Raw genomic sequence first — 12,359 nt, 5'->3', positions numbered from 1 at the left:
GGAAGCGGGGCACTGACCTCAAGCACGGGTCGCGTCTGGCATGTAGTTGCACATACCAGCTGGCCGCTCCTCTCTTTAGTGTGTTGCCGATGGCCCGCACCATGCTTCCTTCGGAGGGGAATGTGTGTGCATTGTCCGCCATGTATCCCCTGATGCCAATGAGGAAAAAGTTCAGTTCAGATGATTCCCCTCCGTATTCCAGTTTGAGCTCTTCCCTCCTCTGCATCCATTCTGCGGCCCGTTGATGCTGTCTGGGAGGCATGGGGAAGGGTTGCATCGGGTTCCCTTGGACGGCCCCTTTGAACACGCCGCGCCCCATCCCGGCGGTCGTTCCCCGCGGCTCCCGAAACTCTGCCGCTGCTGTCGACCCTTCTCCCCATCCGAATGCGGGCCTCGCCGTAGCCCCCGCACCTCGCCTTCCTTCGTCGTACGGCACATCCTCCTCCTCTTCCTGGATCTCCAGCTCCTCTCCGCCTTCCTCTGCTAATCCACTGGACCCGATTCCTGGTCCCAGTGGTCTTTCCACCCCGACGCCCATTCGGGGGGTTGGGAGTCCTGTTGGAGTTGGCGGTCTCAGAGTTCCCAGAGCTTGCTGGCGCTCCACCTCGCGCGCCATTCTGTCCCGGAACTCCAGTTCCTGCCAGTATTCCTCATCCCCCTCGCCCCTCACCGCCACGGGGCTCTGCGTTGAGGCGCGCTGGCCCCTCTGGCTCCAAGCCCCTTCTTTACTTGGCTCTCTCTCGGCGCCATATCGGGTGGGCTCCTTCTGGAGATTCTCTTCCAATAGTGGCACCAATCTCCCCACGGTTTCCGACAGCCTGGATAAATTAGTTTCCAGGATGGATAACCGCAGGGCCACGGTCTCCGGCATGCTTCCTCCAGATCCCCAACTGGTTTCTGCAGCCGCCGAGACGCCTCTTCCTCCTCTGGGAATCCTCTGGGTCACGCCGTTCGGCCTGGGGTACCCCGTAGAGGAAGCTATGGCTTGCAGCGTTTCTTCCCCCAACGGCCGGGCCCCTGGCAGAGGCCTCTCTGCTCCATTTAGGCTTTGATCGCCTTCTCCACTCATTATCACTTCACTGCGAATCCGCAGGAGGGTGAGAACGGGGATTCCCGACTTAAATGTCAGGCTCACTTCAAAGGACCAGTCTGAACGCAGGTCAAAGATTGCTGCTCTCAAATCCAATCTTTATTGAAGAATACATGACTTTGGAAAAGTCGGGAATGACCTAATGTTTACATACAATCATTTTTATCACCTCTGTCGTAACGTCACACCACACGTAAATATCATCACCAAATCCCACCCCCTGTATCACATTACTATTATTCCCACACATTCTACCAATTATAATTGTTTATACTTTCAACCCCGAGTTCCCAGGCTCTTCTATCTTCTTCTGCCAGGTGCTCCATGAGACATCCGGAATTATTTATGTTATGACTCCAAGTCCAGGGCTTGGAAATTCAGCCCTGGGACTTGGTTCCATGACACTTGATCATACACTTTATTAAAAAAACTCTGAAATCGTGTATTTTATATGCTTGACCTCCTTTATCCTTAGTGGTTGATGTTTGTATCATCCCCTCATTTGTCTGGTTATTATGTGTGTTATCGTATGTTATGTTTAATTGCTTATTTGATTATTGTGTCATTGTTTTCGTTCTTGACACTCGTAATTGTTTTATTTGGTTTTGTCCTGGGCTTGGCCCATGTTAGCCGCCCCGAGTCCCTTCACGGAGATCGTGGCCGGATAGAAAAATAATGTATTATTATTATTATTATTATTATTGACATTTATTTTGATTAATGATAAAACCCAATATAGTAATTCATTATGCTTTGGCGAAGCCTACAAATATGTTTACCGCTGGGGTACCTATTAAAGAGATAAAGGTCAAGTTGTTTTCTCCAACAATGTGAGCTTGCAATGTGAGGAACTAGTGCAACCGGCCTTAAATATCAAATGTAATGTCTGATACAAAGTTCCCTCAATATTCCTATCAAATGAAGTCTGACTTGCCTTCCAGGTCCTTCCAAGAAGAAACCAATCATTCTGAAATCGCTATGTTTCTGTTGAGCAGAATGACAGCATTCTGTACAACACAGGTGGAAGGGTAGGTGCCCCCTTAAAAAAGGTAAAAGTTTCCCCTGACGTTAAGTCCAGTCATGTCTGACTCTGGGGGTTGGTGTTCATCTCCATTTCTAAGCCAAAGAGCCGGCGTTGTCCGTAGAACCTCCAAGGTCATGTGGCTGGAATGACTGCATGGAGTGCCGTTACCTTCCTGCCGGAGCGGTACCTACTGAGCTATTATTACCACCCTTAAACCGTACTGAGCTACTCACATTGGCATGTTTTCGAACTGCTAGGTTGCCAGGAGCTGGAGCTAACAGCGGCCGCTCACACCGCTCCCGGGGTTTGAACCTGGAACCTTTTGGTCTGCAAGTTCAGCAGCTCAGCGCTTTAACGCACTTGGCCATCGGGACTCCTTCAGGACACCCTTAAACACCCTCAAAAAACCATGGAAAGCTCCACAAAAAACAGTGAACCTGGTTTTATGTTTTTGGGTCATTTCCTGGGTCATTTTACACCCCAGAGATAATTTTTTAACCACAGGAACAAGGTAGACATAACTTCCCATTCACGTCCTGTTTCAGAAAAATGACCTGTCTCGAGCCTTCCATGCCCCCAGAGGACATTTTGGAATACAAATTTTTTGAAAAAATGGTAAAAATTTTTGAAACAATTTGTTTCACCCCTGGAGGGCCCATGTAGGCTCTGTGCTGCACAAAATATATTGGAGCAAGCATTTTTTTACCCCATAGAACTGCATGCGGCCTGTGGACTGAACTTTGCCCACTGTACTGCAAAGACTCAGAGGCTATCAGCAAATTATACAATTCCAGGTATTAACAATAATTAATTTTTAAATTTTTCTTGGTCCTTTAGGATAGATTGATTATGCAACTGTCTTTTAGTAATATTGTCACCAAAAATACTCAACACTTTTAGCCTTTCCCCAGAAGTCTTATTTTTCCTAGTCCCCAGCATCTTCACCACCCTCCTCTGGACAAGTTCCATTTATCCTGATGCAGTGCTGTGGTAGGCATGGGGAACACGTGGCTGTCCAAATGTTGTTAGACTGCAATTCCCATAATCCAGGTGTCACTCAGTTGAAATATCATCAGCCCTCACCATTCCTATGTTGCTAAGGTCTGGCGGGAGTTAAGGTTCAGCAACACCTGGAGAGCCACACACCCCTCCACCACACCAATCTATGGGGTTAAAGATGATCAAGAGAGGGTTTTTGGTAGGATTCTCCAGGTTTTGGGCTGCAACTTTCAGTATTTCTCACAATTAGCTAAACTGAGTAGGACAGCACTGTCCTGGGAGCTGCAATCTAACATCTGATGGCCTGCCCTGATTTACTAGAATCTACTCTGAGCCTGCAATATGACTTGCAGCAAATATTACCCATACAAAGATGGGAATTTCATATGTAAAAATCCTGGGCAAATCAAAATCACTGAAATTAACTTGGACACTTGCTTACACTTAATAAAACACTCTTTTAACAGAGCACTTGATTTAAAAAGCCCAGAAAACAGACCCTTACATTCTATTACTGTCTTCTTTTGACAATGCTTCAAGTCTTCTTCGGGGAGACAGCTACACTGGGGGAAAAGGTTAATAACTTACAAGATACTTGGAAGAGCTGCTGCTTTATTTCTGCTAGACTCACCTGTTGACTGCAATTACTGTAATACACCCCCAGGTAGAGCATGCAGGCTGCATTCAGAGGTTGCAGTGCCTGCCAGGTACCCAGATGGGATATATCATTAAGGCATTGCTTCAAAACAGATTCAGCGATGGGTCTGAAACCTGACACTTGGCTCCAGGTGATTGGTGGAGGGGGAATTAGATCCCCATCTTCTGGATCACTCCTGCAACAGAACCCAAAGGTAAAATATGAAGAATAGTGTTAAATTGCTAATGTAACAGGCCAGTGAAGCTTAAAGATAAAAGAGGAAAATGAACACGAGAACTTGTGAAGATTGTTTCAACAGATTTATCTGTTTGCCACTTTTAGTATGTTGGGCAGTTCTGAAGTCGTTATGTTGCAATGTGGAACACTGAAAAATCCAAAATAAAACAGAGATTTGAGTCATAAGCACATGGTTAGCTAAACAAGCAGAATTGGTGCCTTTATCCATGGTTTTTAAATCTTGTGGTATAAATGGGAAGCACATTACTACACTATGAAAATCCACTACAAAATAAAAATGGGCACTGCCTCAAATAAAAGAGGAAGCAAGAAACATAATAAAAATGCAACAAAAAAGAAGAAAGGTTAAATCTAGACATCCAAAGGAGTACAATCAGTGCTAGACACAAGTATTAACTTCAGAGCCCAAATTTCCCATCCCATCCTGGAAGCAATGGTAATCACTCTTAAAACTTGCCTATTTATTCTCATGAATGGAGCCTACCCACCAATTCCAAGTTTAAAAAAACGAACTAAAGCACTAAAACTTTATCTTTGAATATGTTTGAATCTGTTTTTATGGATTTTAACTGTGAAGTTTTAATACCATTGATATTTAATTCTAATGTATATTTGCAGATTTTAAATTGTATTGAAATGCTTTTAATGTAAGCCACTTTGAGTCGTTGTGGAGAGAGAAAGTGGAATATAAATAAAAATAATAATACAGCAATAATAATAACAATAATAATAATGATTTGCTTGGGAAGTGTTCGACTTGTAATTTTGTGCTAAGAAATCCAGCATATCTATCTTGTTTGCTGTTTCACATAATGTCATTGTGTCAATAATAATAATAATAATAATAATAATAATAATAATAATAATAATAAGTATTAAGGGAAATTCAAAACAGTTTCCCAGAACTGACCTCTAAAAGCAGGAGGGAGAAGCTCTAGATCAGTGGTTCTCAACCTGTGGGTCCCCAAAAGTTTTGGCTTTCAACTCCCAGAAATCCTAACAGCTGGTCAACTGGCTGGGATTTCTGGGAGTTTTAGGCTAAAACATCTGGGGACTCACAGGTTGAGAACCACTGCTCTAGATGTTGTTGGAACTCCCATTTTCTCCTTCCATTCTAGCCAAGAAATGAGCTGATAGGTATTATTGTTTAATAACAGATGAATAGCTGATTTAAATATGTAGCAACTCTCTTGTGTTTTGTTGCAACCTCTAAGTTTGCAAAGAAATGTAGGATTAGGGGAAATAATTATGCACCATCACTGATTACTGCTTGAAACATGGAACTATGGATGACCAGATGAACCTGATTGGTCCCTTGAACGAATGTATTATTTTCAGCAAGGTTAAACTAGCCTAGTGGATTAATTAGTTTAAGAAATAATAACCTATTATGTGCACTTATTATGAAATTTTCCAAGTGTAAAAAAGGAAAGGAATAGACCATAGTCCTAGGATCGCGCAAGGTCCTATATCAGTTTGATTTGAAGTTGTTCTATATACAAAACAACGTCACTGAAAATCACAGTTTGAGATGCTTGAGGGTTCCTTCAACTGCTTTATATCTGTTCATATATGCAAATCATCACTGGATGTCACATGTATAAAGCAGACCTTAAGCTAAATGAACGTTTCTCTGCTGCTGGGCCCAGCATAACAGTCAAATGTTCCTTCATTCTGCCCCTACTAGTTTTTATCTGTTTTACCTCAAAATGCTCCCACACTTGCTAAAGTCACAGTTTCATTAGATCAACCTACCACTCTTTGACTGAGCTGGGTATTTGCACCCACCAGATTCACTGTCTGCCTCTACTTCTACAGAAAGAATAAAAACTGACATTTGCTGGCCTCAATATTGTATCCCTAAGGAATACCACTATTAACTGTTCTTCTACAAAGACTATTTCAGCCCACTCATTCTATGATGAGGTAAAGAATGAAGGAAGATGTTTTTAAAGGGGATTTCTACCGTGATAGCCATGATAATCTGTTGCAAAAATAAGCTCTATGGCACTTTAAAGGAATTGTAGACAGTGAAGTGTAAAGAAAATCACATGAACAACTGGCAACAACATTATTAATGTGGCCATTCACCCAAACTGTTGATAACATAATAAACCTGAAACTAGATAAGCGGATAAACATGTGCAATGTGATAAGAAGCCTTTATTTTAAGTCAAGCTTTTGGAAATGGATTGGAGCCTTTTGATGAAATGTAACTCAGCAACTCTAATCTCATTTTGAAGTTTCTTTCTTACAGGAGGCCTCTGTTTCAATCATCTTGACACATTTAAGGTTAGTGACAATATCTTGGGAGGTGAAAGTATGTTTATAACCTACAATAAATAAATACAACTCTTTTCATCACTTTGGGCACAGATAAAGCAAACTATAGCCCATGGAATGGCTTGTTGCAACCAACTAGATACAATTTCTTAACCATTTTCAAGGGCAATCTCATGGGAAACTTGTGTACATTAGTCTTACTAACCAACATCTGTACAACTGAAGCATTATCCTTATCACTACTAACAGCACTATCAAAATGTCTTTAAAAAAAAGAAAATACATAGGTATCTTACACAGGAGACATTTTTAAATCTTCCCTTCTTCTATTTCAAGGGCTATCTCCCCAAGATAAAGAATGTGAATTCTGAGCCCACAGTCCCATAAAGGACCTATGCTAACAAACTGCACTTTTTTCTGGATCATACGGCTGTTCAAAGAAAAATTCTGCAAAGCCTACATTGACAGAAGATGTTATTCAAGCATTATACAGAAATGAAATGAGATGGCACTCTAGAGACTAAAAACTACAAAGTCGTAATTCTGGCCAAAGATGAAATGTTTGAAAACAAATATAAAAAAGGAAACACGGTTGTATTTAGTAACTCCTTATTCCTTTTAGTTATTCATCAGGAAAAAAATTGTTCTAGTGAATGGTTTTGCGAAATGACAAAGGAGAGGCAACCCTTACCCTGAACATAAAATAATAATAGTAATAATAATGATGAATTTATTATCTTCCTCTCCTTGCAGCAACATGTGTAAAATACTGACTAAACTACAATGCACATAGGCTTTATTTATTTATTCACTGTACAGAACTTACTTTATTTTTATCCCGCCTTTCACCCAATATATGGACTCAAGTCAGCTAACAGCTAACTTTTAATAATGCATGCTGAGAGTGCAGAAAAAAATGATAGCCATTCTGACACAGGCATTTTCCTGTCTAAACATGGATAGTAGAATTAAGCGAGAAAGGCTGTTGTTGTTATCTTTATACCCTGCCTTTCTCCCCGTGGGGACTCAAGGTGGTTAACACTCCAAACTGGGCAAGTTTAAAATGTGCAACACAAAAGTTAAAAAGCAATTAAAAAGCAATTAAATAGTAGCAGTGTGGGAAAAACAAAATTAAAATACACTAAATATGCTAAAATGGTATGTAAAACTCATATCCCCCCCAATCCCATCCAAAGCACCCCCTGAACTGATCTTTAAAAACCTTCTTCTTTAAAAGTTTCTCTGAATAAAAAGGTTTTAGCCTGCCACATGGGCAGGGAGTTCCAGAGTCAAGGGGCAGCCACCAAAAAGGTCTGCTCTCTTGTTCCTGCCAACTGGGCTTGAGATGGGGGTGAGATCAAGAAAAGGGCCTTTTCTGAAGATCTCAGGGCCTAGACAGGTTAGTAGAAAGGTATGTGGTCGGCCTAACAGCCAGGACCTAAACCATCTAGTGCTTTAAAGGTCATAACCAGCACTTTGAATTGTGCCTTGAAATGGACTGGCAGCCAGTGGAGCTGCTGCAACAGAGGGGTTGTCCCAGCAATATCTTTCACTGAGAACTGAAAGTAGTTCTTTCAAGAAAAACTCATACACACTCATGGCATGGTATGAAGACGCAAGATACAGCAGCCCCTCTGAGGCTAAACATATCCAAAGCAGGCCCAAAGGGGAAAATGCTTGGAACCCCATATATGCCTATCTATCTATCTATCTATCTATCTATCTATCTATCTATCTATCTATCTATATGCTATCTTGATCATTTACCTGCATGAGGGCAACAGAGTCTGACTCCCTTTCTTTGGAAATCTTTAAACAGAAACTGGATGGCAATCTCTTCAGAGTGCTTTACTTGGGTATTCTTGCATGGCAATGGCGTTGGGCTAGATGTCCCTTACAGTCCCTTCCAACTCCATAATTTCATGATAGGGGAAAAAGGCAGGGAATAAAATATTTGATTGTTTTCTACTATTTTGCAAACCTTTGTGGGGGCTTAATTTGGTGAGATTTCGCTTTTTTCAACTTCTTTTAATACAATACTGTATTCATGGGGAATACATTCCCTGACTTCATCTGGATTCATGAAACCACAGATAGTAAGAACCCTACTGAAATGAAGGACTTCTGTCCTCAAAATACAGTAGAGTCTCACTTATCCAACATAAATGGGCCGGCAGAATGTTGGATAAGCGAATATGTTGGATAATAAGGAGAGATTAATGAGAAGCCTATTAAACATCAAATTAAGTTATGATTTTACAAATTAAGCACCAAAACATGTTATACAACAAATCTGGCAGAAAAAGTAGTTCAATACTCAGTAATGCTACGTAGTAATTACTGTATTTATGAATTTCGCACCAAAATATCATGATATATTGAAAACATTGACTACAAAAATGAGTTGGATAATCCAGAACTTTGGATAAGTGAGTGTTGGATAAGTGAGACTCTACTGTACCACACAGTCACCCAGGAGGACTTAGCAAATATCTAGCGGACATGTTTTATTGGATGTGCATAAGTGAAACTGTAGATACCGATCCCATGGATGCAAGGATCGGACTATATATAAATAAGGATTTTGGAGTCTTATCTCCTCTTTCTTCTCTCTTTTACCTGTTGTTATTGTTGTTATCCTAATGGCTTGTTATACTGCAAGCCACCTTGCAATTATTTTAGACATGTCAACATTATGCAAAACATTTCAAACAGATACATAAAACAACCACTCAGAAAACTCATCAAAAACACGTTAAGAATATAAGAATTTCTAGACAAGCTTCAGAACGTTTGTTGTAACAGAAAGTACAAATAAGTGGCATGGAGACTTATAGAACATAACTGGAAACTTGCTTGTCTGATTATAGTACCAAGCTTTATGACTTTGTTTTTATTGGAGGTCCGTATTTCAGTGTAACAAAGACTGAGTATCCCTTATGCCTGAGACCAGATGTATTTTTGTTTTCTTTTTCAGATTTTGGAATATATGTATGTGAATATTTGTAATTCACAAGGTACCTTGGACATAGGGCTCAAGTCTAAATGCAAACTTCATTGATATCTCGGATACAAATTTGACACACAGCCTGAAGCAATTTAATACACAATATCTGTGAAATGTTGTGCATGAAACAAAGTCTGTGTACATTAATCATTAGCAAACAAAGATACTGACATCTCAGCCATCTATGTGAGCACTTTTGAATTTTGGAGTATTTTAGATTTAGTAATTCTGGATGAGGAATGATCAACCTGTACTTAGTTTAACAAATGTTGCACATCAGCTTGGGATTGTTAAATAAGAGTGCTATGTAAGTATTTAAAATAAATAAATGAGCAAAAGTGGTTATACCTTCTTAACTTGGCCTGTAGTTCTGCTCTGCAGCCTGCTGTCTGTGTCACTTGGGTAAGCAGAGTCATGACTGCTACAGCTCGCTGGACAGAAAGCTCAAATGTAGATTTCTTAATCAGAAAATCACTGGCCAACTGAGACAGAGAAGGGATCACCCTCATTAACACAGGATAGAGATCCCTGTAAATTGAGAAATATGATTGGGAGAGCCATCAGAGAAAGGAGAGGAATTGACTAACAATCCGAAATCCCTAGTTTACTAACAAAAGCCAAAATCCCATGATGGAAAATTCCATGACCATACTTTAGAATGCCACATTGTCTGCATAGATAGGATGTTGGGATTATTGCTGATGCTGGGGTGGTAGTGGTGATAAAAAATCAGCTGTCCTTACAGAAATAGAACATCACTTGCTTCTGGCTTAATTTAGCTGCAGGTTTGACCATAGAAGAAGAGCTCAGCAATCCATTACAAGTTTAACCAACTTGTCCCTTTTCGTTTGTTGAAGAACAACAAGGTGGGGACAAGAAGATCTCCTTTCCACCACAATGGCTTTTTTAAAATACGAAATATTTCCTTGGATAAAGACTGAAATTATGTTACAGTACACGATGGTGAATTTTATACAGAAATAAACATCAGATTGTGTTTCTGATGTTGGAAGTTTACCTGTAGAGGTCACAGGCCTGTCCATAACCAGCTGCCACAGCCCATAACCGGAAAGCCTCAGTGTTTATCCTTATGGCATCCTCGGTCCTCAAAGAAAGGTCTTGAGGCTCTTCAGCAATGAAACGGCTCAGTCGACTCTTCATTTCAAACTTATTAAGCTGCAAGTAATAAGGAGATAGGTGAGCAAATGGCAAGACCTGTCAGAAGGGGAACTTATATAGACCTCATGGACAATTGAAAGAACAGCTAGCTATGACCGTCAAATAGTTTGAAAACAGGATGCAAGACTGAGAAAAGCTACCTTTTTTGGATAGAACTTCTAAACCTCCTGGTAAACAGTGCCAAAAGTCTTGCTGACTGGGTGCTTATGGTATTTATACTCCAAAACAAGTACCATCACTCAGCTGTAATTATGCATATTGGTTGATATTAACTGAATTCATTCATTAAAAGCATGATGTATCAGTCACTGGCAGGAAAAGAGATGGAAAGGGATATTGTTCTCATGCCATTTGTGGGCTCCCTAGAACCATCTGATGGATTTTCATGAGAACCAAAATGTGGGACTGCAAGGACCTTTAGGTCTACAAGAGTCTAGCAGGGCTCTTCTTATGTCTCCTACACAAGCCACAGAAAAATTGATGGAGAGTTTAAAAGCAGTGGAGCCTCCAGTGGCTCAGTGTGTTAAAGCGCTGAGCTGCTGAACTTGCAGTCCGAAAGGTCCCAGGTTCAAATCCGGGGAGCGGAGTGAGCGCCCACTGTTAGCTCCAGCTTCTGCCAACCTAGCAGTTCGAAAACATGCAAATGTGAGATCAATAGGTACCGCTCTGGCGGGAAGGTAACGGTGTTCCATGCAGTCATGCTGGCCACATGACCTTGGAGGTGTCTACGGACAACGCCGGCTCTTTGGCTTAGAAATGGAGATGAGCACCAACCCCCAGAGTCGGACACGACTGGACTTAACGTCAGGGGAAACCTTTACCTTTTTACCTTAAAAGCAGCATTCCCATTTTATGTACTACCCACTGTCATCGTGCTTCCAGCCCCTTTGCCTTCTAGAATTTGCCTTCTAGAATTCTACCCTGAATGCTAGTTTTCTGAAAACCTTTATCATAAATACTGGCATTGTCTACTATTTGTTTCGACTGTTCAAAATCCAAATGCTGTGTCCATAAGATAGAAAGAATGGCAGCAAATTAGACTATGGGAATATTTTTAATTGTGTTTTTGTTTGTTAGGTGGTTCTGGAATTCAACTATGATGTCTTACAAATTCTACTTCTTCCCCTTTTAATTTAACTTTAATCAGCTTGATATTTGTGACCAATTGTTGTCCTCACCAGCCTGGCTGCTGCATTTCGCCCCCCAGATGCCAAGACTCTAATTAGTTTCATGGCTGTTGCACATGGAACCCCATGAAGGCTTGTAAGAAGCTGCCCAGGTTCAGCTACTCTTGAACTCCACTGGGTGGGCAGGAACTCTCTGACAACAGTTTCAATCAGACGAGGGCAATTCAGGACCTGAAAAACACACATTTTGGAGTAAAATGAATAGTGAGAAGCACAGAGTCTACGGTTATACAATGATATGTAATCTGCAAAGTATATCCGAAGAAGTCCATCTACCATTTGTAACCCTTTTGTAGGTCATGTAAATTGGGATAACATCCTCCTAGACATATTTCTGGAGGGATATGTTTGACCAATTTGGACCAAGGAACTAAGAACAGTATCAATTAATGAGAAGGAAAAATACCTTTCTTTATATAATTTATTTATTTTATGGAATTTATGTTTTACATTTCTCCTAGGATGGAGTACAAGACTAAACTCTTATACAGTTTAGAGTTTCCCTTATATGAAAATCCGAAATTCTACAAAAACCAAACCTTTTTTCTCTGGGTCACACATTTAATAAAGGGAGGGAGAGGGAAGAAAGGAGGCTATCCCTGAAACTTCTGCTATCACTTTCCACCCAGTAAACTGTGGCATGTGGAAATAGTGAGAAAGCATAAGATGTAAGGGCAAGTGTGTAGTGAAGCCAC

General features: G+C 40.8%; 1 protein-coding gene across 3 annotated transcripts in view; it reads right to left on the bottom strand.

The window, feature by feature from the left end:
- Positions 1 to 12,359, bottom strand: part of rpap1 (RNA polymerase II associated protein 1) — a 68,721-nt gene that overhangs the window by 15,956 nt on the left and 40,406 nt on the right. For all 3 annotated transcript variants that reach the window (XM_062968152.1, XM_003214580.4, XM_062968153.1), the window contains 4 exons: positions 11,656 to 11,835; positions 10,317 to 10,474; positions 9,647 to 9,826; positions 3,745 to 3,946 (listed from right to left, as the gene is read on the bottom strand). In XM_062968152.1, the coding sequence (XP_062824222.1) occupies positions 3,745 to 3,946; positions 9,647 to 9,826; positions 10,317 to 10,474; positions 11,656 to 11,835 (720 nt within the window). The remainder of the gene's footprint in view (positions 1 to 3,744; positions 3,947 to 9,646; positions 9,827 to 10,316; positions 10,475 to 11,655; positions 11,836 to 12,359) is intronic.

This window comes from Anolis carolinensis, chromosome 1, assembly GCF_035594765.1.
Source record: "Anolis carolinensis isolate JA03-04 chromosome 1, rAnoCar3.1.pri, whole genome shotgun sequence".
In the NCBI taxonomy this organism is placed as follows: domain Eukaryota; kingdom Metazoa; phylum Chordata; class Lepidosauria; order Squamata; family Dactyloidae; genus Anolis; species Anolis carolinensis.
This window is presented reverse-complemented; position numbering and strand designations above follow the sequence as displayed.